This window comes from Volvox carteri (genome assembly GCF_000143455.1).
Source record: "Volvox carteri f. nagariensis unplaced genomic scaffold VOLCAscaffold_4, whole genome shotgun sequence".
Classification (NCBI taxonomy): domain Eukaryota; kingdom Viridiplantae; phylum Chlorophyta; class Chlorophyceae; order Chlamydomonadales; family Volvocaceae; genus Volvox; species Volvox carteri.
This window is the reverse complement of record NW_003307547.1, coordinates 1,962,216-1,982,275: the sequence shown is the minus strand read 5'-3', so window position 1 is coordinate 1,982,275 and position 20,060 is coordinate 1,962,216. Positions and strand designations below refer to the sequence as shown.

At 53.9% G+C, this 20,060-nt stretch overlaps 3 protein-coding genes across 3 annotated transcripts; 1 reads left to right on the top strand and 2 right to left on the bottom strand.

Moving 5' to 3' along the window:
- Window positions 1–827: 827 nt before the first annotated feature.
- On the top strand, window positions 828–5,137 carry stpk15 (serine/threonine protein kinase 15; the record flags this gene model as incomplete). The annotated part of the gene is made up of 8 exons (XM_002946942.1): window positions 828–929; window positions 1,268–1,440; window positions 1,753–1,843; window positions 2,456–2,506; window positions 2,819–2,888; window positions 4,273–4,377; window positions 4,623–4,788; window positions 5,014–5,137. Coding segments are annotated over 8 exons (882 nt in total), but the record flags the coding sequence as incomplete, so codon positions are not given.
- Window positions 5,138–9,655: 4,518 nt separating this feature from the next.
- VOLCADRAFT_87137 (uncharacterized protein) lies at window positions 9,656–13,465 on the bottom strand (the record flags this gene model as incomplete). Its single annotated transcript, XM_002946749.1, has 5 exons — window positions 9,656–9,746; window positions 10,300–10,580; window positions 11,113–11,468; window positions 11,788–12,315; window positions 13,123–13,465. The coding sequence occupies 5 exons, from the start codon at window positions 13,463–13,465 to the stop codon at window positions 9,656–9,658; spliced, it is 1,599 nt and encodes a 532-aa protein (XP_002946795.1).
- Window positions 13,466–16,049: 2,584 nt separating this feature from the next.
- VOLCADRAFT_103219 (uncharacterized protein) lies at window positions 16,050–18,155 on the bottom strand (the record flags this gene model as incomplete). The annotated part of the gene is made up of 5 exons (XM_002946748.1): window positions 16,050–16,117; window positions 16,813–17,020; window positions 17,220–17,319; window positions 17,685–17,964; window positions 18,053–18,155. The coding sequence occupies 5 exons, from the start codon at window positions 18,153–18,155 to the stop codon at window positions 16,095–16,097; spliced, it is 714 nt and encodes a 237-aa protein (XP_002946794.1). The 3' UTR covers window positions 16,050–16,094.
- Window positions 18,156–20,060: the final 1,905 nt, after the last annotated feature.

The following is a 20,060-nucleotide window of genomic DNA, read 5'->3' as shown; positions in this document are numbered from 1 at the left end:
AGCGATTGTGACGCAGACTTACGCCCACCGTGTTATGCGGCTCATATCTGAGAAGGTGGGCAGTGCTGAGTTTAAGTTTCTCTGAGTGAAGCAGTGCTCACACGGTCACAAGCGTGTCCATGCTCAGTGAAACCCTGCTCGGCATGCTATCGCTTCGGAAAAGTAATAGAGTAGATATAGTAGATAGGGAAACCTGTCTGAAGGAGTTGTCCAATGTTGTAGTCAGAGTCTCGAGGCATCCGCATGGCGCAGGATGGAGGGGCAATGTGTGCAGTATTCCTGCGTACGAAAGCATCAACAATTCGCTGATTACCCCCCCCCCCCGTGTTGTTGTGCGCGTTTGGTTCTACGCGGTCTGGCGTTGTCTGTATTGTGTAGAATTGGTTTCCTTCGGTCTGCGCATGGTATGTTGGCGTTATTGTACCCGTGCATAAGAGGCGTCAAGATGCCCCCCTGTTGCTTCGATTTCATTTGGCTTACACTTCATTACAATATTATAGTGCCGTGCTTAAGCTCCTTGGGCCTCACCTTTGCGCATCATGAGGTATGCGGCAGCTGGATCCAACCATTCGCACTGTTTTGCGCATTGAGGTCGTGACAATTGTCTGGTTGCGGTTCATGCGGGCTCAACCTCGATCTGTGCTGCGTGTCTTGTCTCTAATCTCTAGCTAGCAACTCCATCGCAACACCATGTACCCCCTCATCATGGCGCCGTTTACCAGGTGAACCTGTTGTCGGAACCCTTTGGCGGAGGGCGTGTACGCGCCGGCGGCAGCAGCGACGCAGGCGATAGCGGGACGTCTACGCCACGCAGCATGCCGGGGATGTCGATTGACGAGTTTGAGATCATCAAGCCTATCAGCCGTGGTGCCTTTGGTCGTGTGTACTTGGCGCGCAAGCTGGCTACAGGGGACCTCTTCGCCATTAAGGTGTGGGGTGAGGGGGCCAGGGTCTTGGAATGCAGTAAGAGCTAAGAGAACGACGACCATTTATTTACCAGAAGGACACGGGTAGGGTCTGGCTCAGAGTTTCCAGGGGAGGAGTCACCCGCGTCCCTGATACTCTTCGCGGTCAGTTGCTCAAGTGCGCTGGGCGCGTGCACGACGGTGTTGCCTACCAGCGGCCTGGTGGACGGTTGCAGCTGCAACCAAACCAACCTTTTAAATCCACCTCACACCAAGCGCATGCAGTATTCTAGTTGTTGCAGTTTGCGGCGTGTTTCCCTTGCGTGCATTACCTTTCTCAACCATGGCTTTCCTCGTGTCAGGTGATGAAAAAGCGAGACCTGATTCGCAAAAACATGGTGGAATCGGTCACCAACGAGCGGAACATCCTGGCGATGGCACAGAATCCCTTTGTGGTGCGCTTTTACTATTCGTTCACGTCGCGAGAAAATCTCTACATAGTGATGGAATACATCAACGGTGGCGACTGTTTCAGGTGCGTAGACCACAGCGTCCAGCCGGGTATACATACTCGGTGTGGAGGAGCTTCACGAGAAGATGGGAGAAATAATGCTGCGGCTGCATAAGACGACGTGCTGACGGGTTCCTACAGCGTGACGTGTCCCTGATGCGTTAGTTCACGAAATGGCAATCAATAGGGAAAACAGCTTTGAGGTTCAAATTCTTGTGGCTAAAGCAAGACCGGCGGCCTCAAGGGCGCTAAATCGGATCCAGTACACGAGGCAATCTTCCATGCGGATGTCCTCAACAAGCTGTATTGCACCCGGCACCCCCGCCTTTTTCGCAGCTTGTTGCGGAAGTTCGGCGCTCTGGACGAGGAGGTGGCCCGCCAGTACATTGCGGAAACAGTGCTTGCACTCGAGTACTGCCACGCGCAGGTGCGCACTTGCGTCAGTGGGGCGCACGTTAGAGCCGCGTGCATGGGAAAATTGCTGCTAGCACTGCATATGTGTTGGAATTCTGGTTTGGACGCGGGAGATGTTTCAGCTGGCACCACGAGTGCACCCGTCCGACTTCAGAGTGTACTCTTTGGGTTCGGCAACTCACCACCAGCATCCAACCAAATCTAGCGGATCAACGGCGCCTCAACTTAGTTCCTGGTCAGCTCGCAAATTGATTTTATCACGTCCTACACCGTCCACAAAATGGGTGGCCACCTCCCATATCATCACCCCTCACACACCCGAGAGGTCGGCAGGCGGATTTGAACCCGGACTCTCCGGGAGCAGAAGTCAGGCCTTAACCTCTGCCAGCCACCTGCCAGCCACTGCCAGCCACCTGCCTATATCTGTTTTCTCTGACGAGTACATTGTCTGATTCTTATAGCATCTTCATTCTGCCCTGTCTGCGTCCTATGCGCATGTCATACTAAGGCGCTGTGACGTTCATACTATGGCTGGTCATGTTGTTAGATGTTCGTGTTCATGTTATTCATACTACGGCCAATCATACTCAGGTTCTGCGACCCTACGTCCTTTCGCACGACACAGGGAATCATTCATCGTGACCTCAAGCCGGACAACTTGCTCATTAATGCACAGGTATGGCCCTCGGTCATGGCGGCGTGACTCCGCGCGACATGGGTAAGGGACCGTCTTTCGCCGTGGAGCCTGACTTGCACATCTGATTGCCTTCCGCTTGGTGGATTCACTTACATGCATTCTATGGACCTAGCCCTGCATATTTGCCCATTCCACAAACTTGAGGCCCAAATAAGTATATGATTACGTGGGGGGCTCGGGCATCTTGGTCCTGGAATGTTGCGTAGATCGGGTCATGGAAGATGCTTTGGCTATATTGTGCCAGGCCTCGATACGTAACAAGGTTGGTTGCACCCGCGCACCCATTGGCAGGGCCACGTCAAGCTGACGGACTTCGGGTTAAGCTGCGTGGGCGTGATTGACAGGACGGACAACTTGAACGGTTCACAGACCATGGACACAGATGGGACAGAGCAGGAGACGGAATCAGCATGGGGCAACGGCGCGGACGGCAACGGGTAAGTCCGTGGCTGCACCTTGCATGGGTCCATTGCGGTCAGGCGGTGGCCTCGCACCCACCCCAGCGACAATATTGTTACTTTATCCCTAACTTTAAGCCGAGTATTCCTATTAAAATCATTCCATCAATTGTTTTCTTAACTGAAATTGGATCTAAACTGAAAAAACTGGACTGAACTGAAAAAACTGAACTGAAATTGGATTTAAAGACCGTAAGCGAGTATGCCCTACTTCCAATATAGGTCCATACTGCGTAAGATATGAAATTTCATGTTTCTCATCAAGTATTACATGATTATGATCAAGCTTTTACCTGCTAAATCTAACCCAGAAGGGGTAGATATAGTTGATATACCTTAACATATAGTGACAGAAAACTTAGCAATATTGCTCTGTTCCTTGGAATGGATGGCCCGCTAGTAGAATTGCCATGTGGCACGGTAAAGGCTCGCATGTTAATTTTTTTTGTCATAAAGAGGATAAAATAGATTTTACTTTAGCTCGAGTGGCTTTGATAAAAAGTCAAAAGTCAACGGCGGAAGCACCTTATTAGTCCTTCCAGTTTTTTTAACACACTGCAGCTTTTTTTGCAGCTGTTCGCCAAAGGATATGCCATGCGAGTTGCCCACTGGCACCGTGCGTTCCTACGCCCGTCCATGCCTCGTGCAGTGACTTCTCTGGTAGCGGCGTGGTACCCGGCGGCGGTGGTACTGGCGCCGAGCCCATGGATGCCTCCAAGTCGGATGAAGGGCCTGCGTCGTATATATCGCAGGACGGAGCTGCTCACCTGAACGGGCGCACGAGCGCTCATGGGCAGTCGCTTGGTGCAGCCGCGCTTGGCCTACCGCCTCGACCATTAGGCCAGCACCAGGTCAGCGAGGGATATTATTTATAGTTTTTGTGTCCGGAAAGTTGTCAAGCACGGCTTACTAGGTTGGAACTTCAGGATAAAAATTGTAAGGGGACGTGCCAGGTTCGTTCATACCTGACATTGCATGGAAATCTGTAGGCAGGGCGATCCGCGCGCCGCATGTGCTGGGCTTGTGCCAGTACCTCCGGCACTGAAGACGGCATGGACAGGTCAACCTCCTCTCAAGTAACGCCGTCTGCGCTCCGTCCATCGGCTTGATCGCCGGCCGCTATCCGCCGACCGCTAGTATTCTGGCTCTAGGAGGCTTCCTTCTTGAACTTTGCGCTATCCTAGCGTAATTGTCCTTAATCTCTTTGTACTGTTGGGCCCTTTGACATGGTGACGATTTCTGTCCCTCAGCGCATCGTCGCGCCGGAGCATGAATGTCGTCGCGCAGTTGGCACCCCAGATTACCTGGCTCCGGAGCTGCTGCTGGGCACGGGGCATGGGCCAGAGGTGGACTGGTGGGCCCTGGGCACCATTCTGTACGAGTTCGTCACAGGTAGGGGGGCGGCTTTGGGTCGATGTCCATGGATCTCCCCGGGGATGTCTGGCGGCCTCGGCAGGGGTTGGGGTTGGGATTGGGTATTTAGGTTGTGCGTAAAGGAACAGCTCCATGTCAGCATGTTGGCGCTAATTGGTGCTTTTTATACATTATGCAAGTTCTGGTTTGGCTGGCTGCGCAAATTTTAGGTGAAATTTAAGCTTACGCACATACGGTTTTTTTACCTTCATCTGCTCCGCCAGGCACGCCACCCTTCAACGCCGATACGCCGGAGGAGATTTTTGATAACATCCTTGACCGCCGCATCACGTGGCCAGACGAGGACGACATGTCGGCCGAGTGCCGGGATCTCATCGACAAGCTTCTGCACCCCAATCCGCTCAAGCGCCTAGGTCACAGGTGCGGCGTGTCGCGTTGCGAATCCAGCGGTGGCCGGTTGGCTACCTAACATACGCCGGATATATGAAAGTGTTTAATTTGGCGGCGCGTGTGAGTGAACCAGCGGGGTATAGGGACTGTTACTCCTGGCCTGCCTGCGTGCTTGTTTCTTTAGCGGCACTAGTTCTGCCATCTGCGGACGGAAGCGAACCATGTTCTACGCTGATGCTTTTTTGCCCGGCTGCGTGCTTTCAGAGGCGCTGGCGAGGTGAAGCTGCATACTTGGTTTGAGGGCCTGGATTGGACGGGCCTTGTGCGCAACAAGGCCGCGTTCATACCTACCGTCGAGGACGAGACGGACACGTCCTATTTCGAGTCGAAGCACGTCTCCCAAAGGTCAATGGCAGAGGACCTTGACAAGCTACGCACCAGCGTGCCCACCGAGCGCACCTCTGCACACATGCCAATGGGTCCTAGCGGCAGCTCGGCAGGGCCGATGATGCTGCCTGGCAGTGGGCCATCCAGCGGCATGGGCGTCGGGCGGACACAGGTGCGCGCTACCCGCGGCGAGGTGCGGCAGCGCATGATCAGCAGTCGCTGCTGCTGCTCATTTTTTGGCCCGAAGCCGGAAAGGCAGTTTCGGATTTGGAGCTGAGCGAGCGGGGCGAGGCTGAGTTTTTTTGTACTGTCGTTGCAATTTGTTTTGGTCCTCCTGTCCATGAGATTCCCTGATGGGACCTGATGGGTGCGTTGCATCCTCTTGTGGACGTCGAAAAGGTGTGACTTCAGGGCATGTGTGATCTTGCCTAACATGCCTCGGTGTGCTCCTGGTCTATAAGCTTATCCTCGGCTTGCGAAAGCGCCTTATGCCGCTGTTTCTCCAGGCGTTTGACAGTCCCTTTCGCTGGCGGCCCGCTTCGCACCGCTCACAGGTGGACCGCCTGAAGGACCAGTACCACCGCGACGGATCCGGGATGCGCAGCATGGGATCCAGCAACAGCCACGGCTCCTCACATATGAGCCGAACGAGCTACACGGGCAATGCGGGCGGAGGTAGGTGCGGTTTGTGGGTACTACTGTGACGGCGGTACTGGGCTAGCAATATTTGTTAACACGAAAGATGTTAGGAGCTACAAAATGATGCTTAGCCCCTTTGGTGTGCCGACATAATGCCGTTGCTAACTTGAACAGGGGCTACAGGCACTGTTGCGCGGGTATTAAGTCCCGCCCAACTGTATCGTTAGAAATGAGTGTTTGTCGCGTGGTGCTGCGTATGCTAGTTTGATAAAAAAAATACATTTTAGTAAATGCTGCTAATTACACCACCGTATATTTCGTTATGATGATTATGAGGAAGTTACACTCTTGCGTAATTTGACTCGGGCAAATCCTGAGGGGAGCACGCTGGGCCTGAGTCCTCTGCGAAACTCTTGTTATATTGAAATCCTCATGCCGGCTTTGCTTATCGTGCAGAGAGCATAGCCGACATGGCGCGGCTCTGCAATAGCCCGTTCCAAACGCCTGGCATCCAGTGCAACCCAGGGCCCGACAGCAGCATGCCTGGGCCTCAGGCACCGGCGGTATCGTACGGGCGCACCAGCGCAAACCAGGGCCTTATGTCGGGTTTGATGCACCCGCGCAACAGCATGGGAAGCAGCATATGCGGGGCCCCGCTTGGCGCTTTGCAGCACAGTGGTAGTGGCGTTCGGAACAGCGGGAGCGGTGTCCGGAATAGTGCTTGCGGTGCACGGAATAGCGGCAGCGGCGCCAGGAACAGCGGCTGTGGCGCGCGGCATAGCGGCAGCGGTCTTCGGAGTAGCGCCAGCGGTGCGCGGCACAGTGGCAGTGGCACGCGCGGTAGCGGGTCTGGTTCAGCGGGAATTGGCACATCGCCTGAACGACAGTCCCCTGGGTCGGTCGGCACCGGCGGCGGCGTGGCCTTGTCGGGCACCCCAGGTTACGGCACCGAGGTCGACGCTTACGGTAACGAAACATATGAGGAGTATGGAGAAGGCGAGGAGCTGGCGGAGGATGAGGAGGAGGTGGACGATGAACAGCAGGAGCAGCAGGCGCACAGCGGAGAGGACACTCAAGAGCTGCACATAGAGAATGATCCGTTTGGCAACTTCTCCTTTACTAACTTTACGGGTCTCTCCGCAGCGAACATGGAGAAAATACAAAAGCTGCGCGAGCACTTCAACCGTCGGACATCGTACTCGGGTCCAGGCACATAACAGGCGGGCGTCACGTATCTCGTGGCCTTGTCGTCTCCGTCGCTCTTAAGCGTGCACTCCTGCGATTAGCGGCGCGGATGCCGCTTGTTGGGCTTGTTGCCCGCGGTGGCGCCAGAGGTGTGAAGTGGCATGCATTAGACACCAACCACCACAGGCGACGCTAAGCGCCCCCAAAGGCCAAAAGCATTTCGCTTCTTGACGCATGGCGGCAAATCGTTGCACTTGACTGCACAAATAAGCATAGTCTGCACTGGAACATGTGCAACTCTGACTTCAGGCTGTCATGCCCATCGCCGTCGGCCTACTGGAAACGTTTTGACCCTTAAGAAATGTATTGCGACTTTGTATGTGGGTAGTGATGGTGTGCGTGGCGTATGTGCCGTGCGAACCCAGCGCAGCTCCTGGCTTTTAGTAGTAGATGATATGTACGTAGCGGTGCAACAACGTTGCTAGTAGTAGAAACGCTCCTGCTAGTGCGCGTCTTTAGATGGACCCCTCCCTGTACCCTCGCTCATGCTTAAACCCCAGCCTCTGCTTACAGGCTCCTACTGCTGCTGAAGGGTGTACGTACCATTTACAGTGAGTCCGCCGTCAACCGTGTCGATGTATCTAGCGACGGCGGATGCTTTGTGAAATGGGTTGCATCGTTGAGGGATGTAGGTCGTTAACTTCGCCCGTGGGGCTAAGGCATGCGGCAAACGCGGAGAGGAGTCTGCAAGTGCCTAGGGAGTTGGTTGATAAGCATGCAGGAAGCGACGAAGGGGGTGGCGTCCCAATGGACGGGTGCCCATCTGTTTAAGACGACATAGGATGACGCTGCACAGCACCAAGTGGAAAGCAAGGTCATGGACGCCCGAACCGGTGAAGATCGTGTAGGTCTTTGTTGGAGTGTTGCGCGGGCAGATCTTATCTCCTGGCAATCGGAGGTAGGCTTTACTTTATCTCGCAACTCTCGCAACGGGCCCAATGAGACACATAGATTTTGCCGAGGACACTTACTACTGACATGCCTGTGTATATGCGGAAGGATCTTTTGAGTGAAAAATGCGGCGTCCTTCACAGGGCATGTTGCTATAGCACGCGCTGTGATTTGGTGGGGGAAACGAGCAAATGGCGCAACTAGGTATTGATTATGGCTCAAGGCTTGCGCGCCTCGGTCCTGATAAGTCCAATGAGAAGGATTTTGCACAACGATAGTTCACGGTCGTGGGTTGTGTACATAATCTCTGCGCAGTCCACCATTTACTAACCACATCGCGCATAGTCGTTGGGCTTTGTAAATTTGGTTTGGGATTTAAAACTGTTGTATTTTAGGGACTGACATGCCCAGATATTCACGCGTGCATGCCGCAGGTCACCGCAACGCTCCTGCAAATCCGCGTAAACATTGCATGTGCACCGGATATTACGTAGCTTTTCTGCTGTCCACCTCAAACGAACAATAATCACCACCGCACTTCACCAGCTTGGGAAATCCACACAAGCAGAGCTTCAGGCCAGAACTTGAATGCAATCAAAGCACTGCCCCAACGTGACGAAAACACCTTAGGCCCCGAACGCACATTTCCGCCTGAAATCTCCAATTGGATAAAAATTTAATGTCTTAGAACTTAATAATCTAATTTGTGGCTTACGAACCAGGCCCTAGCCGCTATATACTGCACTGGCCATAGCCATGTTCCCGGGCAGGCAACCAGTTTTCCGTACGCCAAATTCCACCGGGTCTAAGTAAACAACGGAACACCTGGTCTCTTATGGCCACGGGATGACTGGCCGGCCATCATATACTTGCGCAGCAAGCGCACTTAAAAAATGTGCATGTGCGTATGCAAGCGCTGCCGGTCCAGCAGGGTGCGCCGGAACCCCTGGCATGAATTCTTCCCATGGTAATGCCGAAAGGACAGCATAGGCCCAAGGGCCCCTTAATCTCTCGGGTGTAGTGCAAGAGCAACGAAAGCCAACCCACAAAATATAATATCTATCCTCTGCAAAATTGACACATAATGTGCACGGCCTATTCCCTTGATACCACCGATCTCACTAAACACGCAGAAAAGCCTGCCTGCCTGGAGCAGAGCTCATATGCGCGAGTAACATACCAATCGCTGTAGTGATTGGTCTTGGAACTAATCTGCATTCAATGGAAAGATCATTGGCCCAGCTAATGGGTGCTGAGGAATGCATTAGGTAAAAAATGGCACGCTGTTAAATGGATTCGCTGTTCTGAAACAACTAGGTTCTAGGGTAGCTCCTGTCGCGCTGTCGCCTTCAAGACCAGCGTATTCCCTAACAGTCTACGACGCCCTACAATCAGGTTGCGCCTTTTAGGTAGACGTCTCTCGCGGGTTGCGCTGCACCGAAGGGGGGTGTGACTGGAAGGAGACCGCACCCAGCCTTCTAGCACGATTTCTATTCTTTCTTTCCGTCCACCGTAAGATTATTCAAAAACGTCGTTCTTCGTTATGCATTGGCCCTCGCCGGTAGCCTCACCCGGGGCCCAACCACGGGCCTTCCAGGCACCTGTGAGGATTCTCGCTCGTGATAAGAATATCGCACCCGTTAACTCCTCCGCCTCCTCCTCCTCCAGCTCCTGTAAGCAGTTCGCTCACAGGCCGTTGCTTTGAACTGAAAACTTTCGGTTCGCTTGAGCTCCTCTAGGCAGCCTACAACACGGCCATGGCCACAACAACCGCCGCAGCCGTCAGCAGCAGCACCAGAAGCTTCTGGCCAACGGCCCCTCCCTTCAGCTGTTGCCTGCGTCGGCCGAGTTGGCGAATGGCATGAGAAAAATGAAATGCGGCATGGGGTGCGGAACGGAACAAAATCAATGCAGGTATGAAATGCACGGAAACAAAAGTCGATTCCAAACGCGAAAGCTCGAGCCGAGCACCAAACGCTGCGAATGCACACACGTGCGCGCGCATACCATGCCTAAGTCTTCTTCTTCCCAGCACAGTAAACGCCCGTGAGAGCGGCATGGAATCTCCAAGGCCCACACCGACGAATCTATACCTCCCAATGCTGTGCGGGCTGATGCCATAACGGGTGACCCAAAGGCCCGCAGCAGAGTTGTGACGATTTACAAATTGGACATCACCCTTTCAAAGCCCGATTTGGCATTCCGACCACAGCGATGCTGACAGCGCAACTGAACTCAAGCCGCCCCCTCGGGGAGCTGCTGCACTTAGGGTTTTCGGCTCTCGCTCGTTTCGGCTGCTGTGCTTAGATGTGTTAAGAAAGGAGCGAGCCTAAAGAACCAAATGCAGCAGCTCCCCAACCTATTTGCTCAAGCTACTCCCTCGCTCACTGGACTGCGTGCCGGGCGTTCGCAGGGCCACAGGACGGCCGCCTGGAAAGCGCCTCTAGTCCTGACAGTAGCCCTGCTGGCCCAAGCCCCCTCTTTATGGAGCAGGCAGGCAGCTGCCCTCGCAACGCCTCTGGCGATGCGTGTGGCAGCAGCGACGGCGGGCTACCCGGCGGCGCCTGCAGTAAGGACTTCTGCATCTCCAGGACTCGGTGTAGGAAATGCTGCACGTCTTCCGAGGCAATGCGGGAAACTTGAATGACACGGCCGCACGGCAGTAGTACCTGACAATGGGAGCGGCGTACGGGTATGCAGGCTAGTGCAACCGCTGGGATAGTTATCGGTGGAAACAGCCGCGTAGGGCGGGCGGGCATCCATGCATATACGTGCGAACATGTACGAATGGCCAACACGCTGGATTATATACGAAACGAAAAGAGATTTGCAGTGCAGATTTACCAGATGGCTTTAGTACCAGGTTTTGCCGTTCCTTTCAGTGCCAGGACATGGCCCAACCCTCGGCGAAATTTAGTCAATACTGGACAATCCGGTAAATCGCCAGCCACCAAATGTGCTTCCCAATCAAGGGCCTCTCACTCTCATGCAATGCAAGGAAAGTCAACTAAACAATTAAACAATCATGAACATCCTTGTAAGCAAAATGCCCATTGTAGCCTTCAGATAGCTCCACACCCTGCACCGTGTTTGGGGTTCCAAGGCAAACCCAACTGCAGACCTATCAACAAAGTTTTGGTCAATGCTGCACGCGGCGCTGGCCGAATACGCCAGACACCTTAGCTTCGTTATTACCGTTACCTGCACAACCACCTGCTGTACGGCACCGGCGCCCTTCACAGCCGGACCAGCCCATGCCGCGCTGCAGTTCGGCGCTGTTGCAACTACCGCTCTGGCACCGGCACCCGCGCCGCCGCCAGCAGCACCAGCACCAGCACCACCACCAACAGCCATGCTGCTGGTACTGTTGACCCCGTCCTTGCCCGTACCCAAAGCAATGGCACTATTCATGGCTCCTGTCCTCGTCTTCAGGTGAAATGGAAGCCTTGACGTCATTTGGACCTCCACTACAGCTCCGGCTGAGATACTGTGATCAGCCAAATCCAGTTCATCGACCAGCGGCCGCCCCTCGTGCATGAGACGCCAGTGGCTGACCACTGGGAGGTCACATTACATGCCGCAGAGTCATGAGGGGATGGGACGCGGGGGATATAAGTGAGGAGGGTTGGGGCTGAGCGTGCAGGTAAAGACTTACAACTCTTCTACTCCTTGCATGAGGCAGACGACGTCTCATGGCCGTTTCATGTCTGTTCTCATGGCCGCGACTCAGTTCGTTATCAATCACCGTCATGCCCGGCGTTTCCCCCCTGAACTCCTGGCACCCTCGTCAAGCCCATGGCGCCTCGCGACCGCCTGTAAGCTGGGCGCGCAGCCTCAACAGCAGCCGATCTCCCCCTTAGGATGTTAGCAGCTCACCGCTACAACCCAGGGAGGCGGCGATACCCGCTTTGAGCTGAGAAACACTGGTGCCACCGCAAACCCGCACCGCATGGAAGCGACCTCGGAAGTCCCGTACGGTAATTTCGAAGGGCTGCATGTTGATGGCTTGGACGTTGAGGGCTGCTGTGTCGGCAACTGCGGGCTCTGAGGTGAGCTCTTGAGCTTCGCCAGCTGGCTGCAGTTGGCTGGTTGTATCTTCGGCCGCGCCGGGGCCTTGCGTTGCTAGCGGTTTAACGCGCGCCTCCAGGGGAAGAACAAACCCGCTTCCGTAAGCACGATCGTAAATCTGCCGTGCTGCGATTGCCAGCATCGCGTGTCGGCTTGCGTCTGCTGGCCCGATGGGAATTTGTGGGCTTGGCTCCGCAGACAGAAGGCGGGAACTTTTGACGCCGCGCCCCAAGTTCCAAGAATCTTCATCGTTGAGAGCACAGCTCCTAGCGCCAACAGAATTAAATGGAGTATGCTCGTAGGCTGTTAGGGTGTAGTTGCGAAGCACGACATCAGCTGCGTTTTCCAGGGGCGCGCCAGCCGCTTTCAGATCACAAAGTACTCGCGTCTTCAAGCTTTGTAGATTGCTGATGATTGATATGTCATAGCAAAAGAGTTTTCGGTACGTTATGCCTGCAACTGTGGCGTCCACCAGCAGGTCTATTGGGCCCTGCTGTGACATATTGCAACAACTTCAGTCAGCGGCAATACACACAGGAAGTGAGGTGCAAGAAGCAACCGGCCTTGACGTTGATTCGCCGAGGCACGTTGCGGAATCTTCTTAGGACTTCAGTTGTTTCTCCCGTACATGCCCGTACCAGGAAGCTTTAAACCGTTATGGCTGGAGTCAGCACCTACCCTAGGAAAAAACGTGTATTTTAGCCTAGATGAAAAACAGCAAACGGACGTCGGCCGCGTATGGGTAGTTGATTGATTGAAAAGAGGGGGGTCCTTGTGAAGCAGCTGCCCGCTTTTCCAAAGCACGTATGGTGTTGGATTGTAAGGTGCCCAAGTACGTTTGCGAGGAAGAGAATGTGGCCAGGCTGGAGAGGAAAGTGCAGTGGCATATTGGAATGTGAGATTGGCGCACGGGCGAATTTACGTGCATACCTTTCACCGTAGCATCAGTCCTCAGTTCACTTTTTGGAACGAACATCAGCATAGGTCCAAGCCCTCTCGCTTGGAGGGATATGCAAACAAACATCCTGATAGGGGTAAACTCGCACGCTACCGAGCATTCAACCGAGCACATGCATGCTTAGTTGAATGGTGAGATGCGACCCCCCCCTTCATTTCGTGCTCGGCAAGCCTGCCACCGCGTACCGGATATGTTAGCGATGTTACAGAGACGCTGCACCTTGGTTTCTGTGCGCAATGCGTACGCTGCTCGACCCCGCCGACCAAAACTACACGGCCCCCGGGCCTTGAACTGCGCGATGTAGAGGGCCTCCATCTTTTGGGCCAGAGCAGGATTGGCGGTGCGCAAAGCGTATGATGGTCGACCCCGCCGGCTAAAGCTACACGTCACCAACTGAAGGTATTCTCGGTGGTTTACCAGCAGGTGTTGTGCTTCTTGCTGTCTGATGTCCTGAACGCTTCCTCTTCCCGCAGCCGTTTCAAGCGCCCAGTCTTGCAAGCTACGTTGTATGCTTTCATATCTTTTCATATCTTATTCAGCTCAGGCTAAGCAGCCAGCCAAAAGTCCGAGATGCATACCGCTTGTGACTGCGGCCAACATGCCCTGACGAGCGGCCTTTCGCCGAAAAAATTACATACACTTTTACAGGCGCATTTTGAGAATTGAACGCGCGCATCCGCACGGCAAAATTCGCTCCTGGCTTTTTTGGGACGATGTACGAACTGTTTTTGGGCACAGTACGACCGGACACATTTGTGCGAGGGGCTGCTTAACGAATTGGCAAGCACATGATTACAGTGCCCGCAGTTGCCTTAACGGTTTCTATAATATGCCCAAGAAGTGAGTAGAAGGAATGCCAAGCTCTCTCGATCAATGGAGCAAGTGGATTTTCACGAACAGTATAAGTTATCATTGTTAAAGACGGGCTTCTAACGACTATTAGTTCACCATTGAAATGCCCATGGTGCCTCGTTCCCGCGCTCCCTGAATTCTGCGACCAGACAGAATGAGAGTGAGGACCACGAATTCTTTAGGTTTCATAGCTAAACATTTGCAGGTCGACTCGGATGGATGCATCAGGGGTCACATGCAAATTGGAGACGTTGGTTGCAAACTGCCACGTTGATGTTTTAGTTATACATGCCATTGGACGGTTGAGCTCTAAGAAATTGGGAAGTAGTATCCCGGCAAAGCCTTGCTAGTTCAAATGTCCCATACAACCCCATTCATAACGACTCCCAAGCAGCCAAATCCGGGCCTCATGTCATTCTGCGAAATGGTGCCTTGAAACCTCTTGTACATACCTATCATCAGGCGCATGTCCCATCTGTCATAATAACATCTGGCATTATAATGAAAGTTCGTATTTGCCGTACACTCTTCATGGAGCAGCGGATATGGCGTCTCAGACAATCTCCCATGTTACAGTGTGTCGACCTATCCAACATGATCACCGGTGCTGACCGTCTCAAAGACTGTGTAGGCCGCAAGAGGCCTAAATTAAAGCTTACTCCAGGAGCATGAATTCCGGTGTGTATTAAGGTTAACAGCGATATAATTAAGTACACGCTCCGCTGCCACAGGCAATACCTATCGGTAAGACTCAGCGATGCCTTGCTAGGTAACGTTTCAAAAATGGGCACTCACGGACTCGAAGCAAATAAGTGAGATAGGCCTACAGCAGACCCACTGTCACAGCCAGGGACGACGACATGTGTATGTGTGTGTATGTATGTGTGTGTGCGTGTGTGTGTGTGCGTGTGTGTGTGTGCGTGTGTGTGTGTGCGTGTGTGTGTGTGCGTGTGTGTGGGGGGCCGTGTGTGTGTGTGCGTGTGTGTGTGCGTGCGTGCGTGCGTGTGTGTGTGTGTGTGTGTGTGTGTGTGTGTATGTGTGTGTGTTACATGGTTGGGGGTGCGTGACCCCATACCTGTAAAACTAAAATAATAAAAATGTGTATATGGATAACGCGCTGCTACACGTACTCGCGCACGTAGGTAGTTTAAATTAATAAAGCGTAGAAACACCGTCTGTAGAATGGAGAAGCGTCTACATCTATATGTACATAATATATATAATATAAATATATATATAGGCAATATGCTTTCAGGCCTATGCATAATAATACCATGGCACGGTCAACAGGTCATTCTAGACTATGATTTTATGTCTTTCGGTTCTATCTGTTATACGATGGTCCTGTCTATAGACCATAAAAATCTTTACAGAGGACAACCCGACGCATGCATGTAGACGAGGGACGACAACGCAAGCTCTGAACATATTTGATTTAATGCAAAGCAAACGGCCCAGAAACGGCACATCAGCAGGAGACGACACCCCGAAAAGGTTCCGCGGAATTTCCCGCCGTCCGTCCTTAGCAGCCCTGCCTGCTGCAGCATAGAACTGCAAGTGACCGCTTCACAGAAAAAACGAATCCTTTTGCAAGATTTTTAGCACCAAAAACAAAAAGCGCTTGCGTAACGAAAAGTGACAACTTACCAAACTCAACCCGAGGCCCTGTTGCCTTGCAGGACCCCGCCGCCGTTCACTACTGCTGTTGGGGTTAGTGCCTAGGCCCCAAAACACCACGCAACAAATATCCACGAGCAAAGAAAGCATCCGCCACCTTCGTCCTGCAAACCCGCGGCCGATCTATCTCCAGAAATGGGAGGTGTTACAGTGATTAAGACATTGTCGAAAAATCCTTGATCAATGTGATGGATCGTCCAGGCCTCTTCGTCCATTATCAACTACTGCTGCCGCTCGTGGTGTGGTGCATCACCGTGCTTTAGGGGAGTGAGGCAACACAGTAGTCCTTCCGGGCAAGAAGTCCTTCACTCTGGGAAAACGGGGGTCATTTTACCCGTAAATTTGGGTCAATCCACCCGTAATTTGACAGAAATTACGGGCCCGTAACACGTTACGGGTCCCGTAATTTGAGCACAAGGATACGGGTGAACATTTACGGGCGACTACCCCGGAATTACGGGTGGATATTACGCGGTGCTGCAGGTGAATTACGGGCGCATGTAACCAATTACGCGCACAATTACGGGTGAAGACCCAGTGATTACGGGTGCATATTACGCGGTGCTGCAGGTGAATTACGGGTGCATGAAACCAATTACGCGCACAATTACGGGTGAAGACCCAGTGATTACGGGTGGATATTACGTGGTGCTGCAGGTGAATTACGGGTGCATGTAACCAATTACACGTACAATTACGGGTGAAGACCCTGTTATCACGGGTTACATGGGCAGATATTACTCTGCGATGTGACGCTTACTGCGTGTTAAATTAACGATTGGTGAATACTGCGTCAAGCCTCAAGATGGACGCGAACCCCTTGTCAAAGTAGCCTAAGTCTCAGTATGCTTGTGGACCAAGGCGCTTTGGACTCACAACACCAACCAGCCAGCCTGACAGCCTGATGCATTCATCCCAACCATCGTCCTCGAAAACAGTGTTCATGTCACCCCCCATACAGCAAGTGCTCGCCAAGAAGTCTCACCACCACTTGCAGAGTTCGTGCCTACTGCTTACTCCTACGGATGAAACCCCCGATGTATGACATGTACCGGCACCTATTGGGATTGGTCTGTCCCATCCTGCCTGGGGCCGACCTGGTGTGTGCACCCCCAAGCGCTCATCACTGCTGCCATGTTACTGCTCGCTTCCACCACTGCCACTGCTGCCACTGCCACTGTTGCTGCTGCTAGCTTCGCTATATTTGCCCGTGTCCTCCGAGCTGGACTCCTCCCCAGCGCCAGCGGCTAGGACCTCTTCCTCACCAGCGTCCGACCCACCCTCCGAGCTACCCTCCTTCGTCCGCCCCCTCCGCCCTCCCTTGCCTGCGCCGCCCTTCCCCGCACCTCTGGCGGTCCCCTTGCTTGCACCCCTGCCCCGGCCTGCGCCCTTGTTCCCCTTCTGCCGTTTATTTCCAACCTTGCGCCCCGACCTCGCACCCAGGTCGTCGTCATCACCGCCACCCCGCCTGTTCTTGCCAGCTGCGCCCTTAGCCGCTCTTGGCACCTTGCCGACCCACTCCTTGAACGCATCGTACTTGGTGGTATCCTCATCCTGGGGGGGGGGCAGCAACACCCAGTGCTTACGTTCAAGGTGAAATATCAGAGTAAGACCCAACAAGCTGCCCTGACGTTGAACGTTGACATAGCCCATCAGCACCCCTCGACCTTGTTCAACATGCTCCCCAGGTTCCAAAAGGGTTACAAGGCAGCCCTGGTTGCAAGCAGTCCGGAAACAAGCAAACACGCCTCACCTGAATCGCATCGTTCTCTCCAGACACCCATGCCTCCTCGGCTCCACCGCCTGTGTTGCTCTCCACGCACCCTGTCCCGCACCCAGTTCTCCCGCCACTGCTGCGTCCACACCCTCGACCACCGCGCGTGCCAGCGGCGGTTCCGGATCACCCACGGCCGCACGTGCCGCCAGCGGCACCTGTGACCTCGACTGGGGCCTGGGCTGTTGCCATGCCCACATCCCCACCGGTCCCTACGGTGGCAGGGCTGCGCACAGCGCCGGTCCCGCCACCCCTGGGACGCATGGCCTGGGCAGTTTCAGCTGCTAGGTTTGCTACCTGGGCAACGCCCGCCTCGCCCTGCCTGGGACCCGTGCCGGTGTCCCCCCTTGCGGTTGCTGCTGCTGCGACGCCTGCTGTGCGGCCGCCACCCGTGCCGCCATCCACGGCATGCGCGCCCATGGCAGCAGCCTCTCCGCCACCCACCGCCTGTTCGTGGTCCCCGGCGGCTGCTCTCGCTGCTGCACCAGCACCGTCGTTAGCCGCAGCATCCACCGCCTCAGCCCCCAGGATAGCACGCCACAGGGCAGGCTCCCCCTGAACCGCTTGACTGCAGCGTTGACATCCTCGTGCGTGGAGAACTTCCTCAGAAAGCTTGTTCTCAATGCTGTCCCGGTAACGTCAAAGAATGGAGGCGCTACCTGGACCTCACCGCCGTCTGTGTAGGGCATTGTTAACGAGACAACATCGCCTGCTGACCTGACGCCTGTAGCACCGGCCATGGAGCTCACCCTTTCCCTTGAAGTAATAAGTTGCATTCTGCTTCTTGAAAATGCTCGCTGATATCATGTTACCTCCCAGCTCAAAACTAAGCGGTATCACGTTTTGGCTCTGCTGTTCATAGGATTCCCCTAAAGCACACCGGAGTTCAATACTTCCGGGAAAGTCTTGTTCCATTTTCCAGCTTATGGAACTATAGAGTTGCACTTGTTCAGGTCAAGACGGCGCGGAAGCTATTGGTCTGTCCTGTATCCTAGAGTCGTGGCTAGTGTAAACTGTATCAGGTATAACAATGGAATACAAGAACATAGAGAGCGAGGCAGGTCGTGATAAGACTTGGCTGATGACATGCAAGTATACAAGTACGGCGCCCGTCGATGGTCGTCGCAGGTCGTCGCAGTTCTGGGTCTGCCCCAGGGACTCGGTGATTGGAGGCCCGCTTGGACACAAGTATGTCTTGCCGCGGAATGCCACCCTGGGGACTTCCCTCAAGTTGCCGGGTGACGGCGGTAAACTGGACTTCATGTTTATGAAGCTGAAGGTGTACTCTGTCTACTGTGTCCCTGAGGGAGAGGTTCCTGGTGGGTGGGTGAAAGCTACGGTGCCGAGCCTAAAAGATGTGTACGGGGGGAGCGTCAAGGAAAGCCAGCTATTTACACCCGAAGCGTTGCTGACGGAAGCACTTTAGCTTGGAGGGCGGAAAGGAAGAGTGTCACACGGCAGTATACTTGGTGAGTCTGGAGCCCACTGTAACAATCACACACACAATATACACCATAGCGGACGTAGAGCAATCCGTTTTAGTAATCAGTAGCAGCAGCTAACCCGGCAGTCCGTTCCGAATCCGTCACAGGTGGGGCGCTACGCCAGCTACGGCGGCTACTTCGTCACTTTTGTCCGTTTGCCTGCATACTTGCTTCCAGTGATAGACATACACATTGTAAGCTGGCGCACGCGGGACACCAAGCAAGAAGCAATAATTGGGATACCGCGGAGGGGGAGGCCGGCTATCCGGCGTGTCTGTTGGAAGCTTCAGCAGCACTTCGTTGCATTTGTTATGTCTCTCACCATTCGACAATCCGGACGGCCCGCCTTGACGCATACGTATCCGCCGCAGTTGCGATGGCCAACCAATATCCTCCACTACGAAAAAACAAGCCGACATACCCGCTGCCGCTGCTCATACTGCTGTACTTTGTGGCGGCGCCGCAAGCTCCAGTAACGGCGTCACAGCAGCTTACAGCCAATGCCCAAGGTAAGTACAGTCCCGTCGGCAAGCAGCTTGAACGGGGCCCCTCAATGCCATCAACAGTACACTCGCTTGGTCGTCAACCTGATCCGTCTCGCGCGTTTAGGAGTTGAGTATGATGCACACCAATAGGGTAGTCGTGGGGGTAAAGGAGCGCGTTGACTGGTTGTTTAGTAGACCTCTACCCGAAGGAGCGATGATAACGGCACTAAGAGAGCGTTTGATGAGCGGCTGGGACTATGCGCGTCTGACTGTCTTGTCAGAGGAGTACCCATCAGATGGGAAGCAACCGGGAGTGCAAATGGCGAAGTGTAAGCACTGGATGGGGCTGCCCTTTTCGGAAGCCGCAGCCGTCATGTGGCCAACACATGCTAAGGTTTTCATTCCTCGTTTACACATCGTAAGCTAATGCAGTTTCGTTTATGTTGCTGGGCTTTGGAGGCAAACAGAGCACGAAGGGGCAAGTACCATGTCCCCAGGGGGCAGCGGTTTTGCCACTGTTGTGGTACTAATAGCCGAATCGAGGATGAAAAACACGTGTTATTGGAATGCCCAGCCTATAATGATATTCATGCTGGAGAGGGATTCGATCATCAACAGAGCATGTTGGAGGCCATGAAATGGGAATCAGTACGTCTGGCGAGGATGTTGGAACGTATGTGGGCTCACCGAAACTCAGTTATCCCCTTTGAACGCTAGTCTGCGGTGTTTCCTTTTCTCCGTGGCTTTTAGGCGTTGTAGTATTGCCCTTGGGCCTTCGGCACGTATGGGTAGTTTTACAGGTATGGGGTCATGCACCCCCCAGCCATGTAACACACACAAAGGGGAAGAGG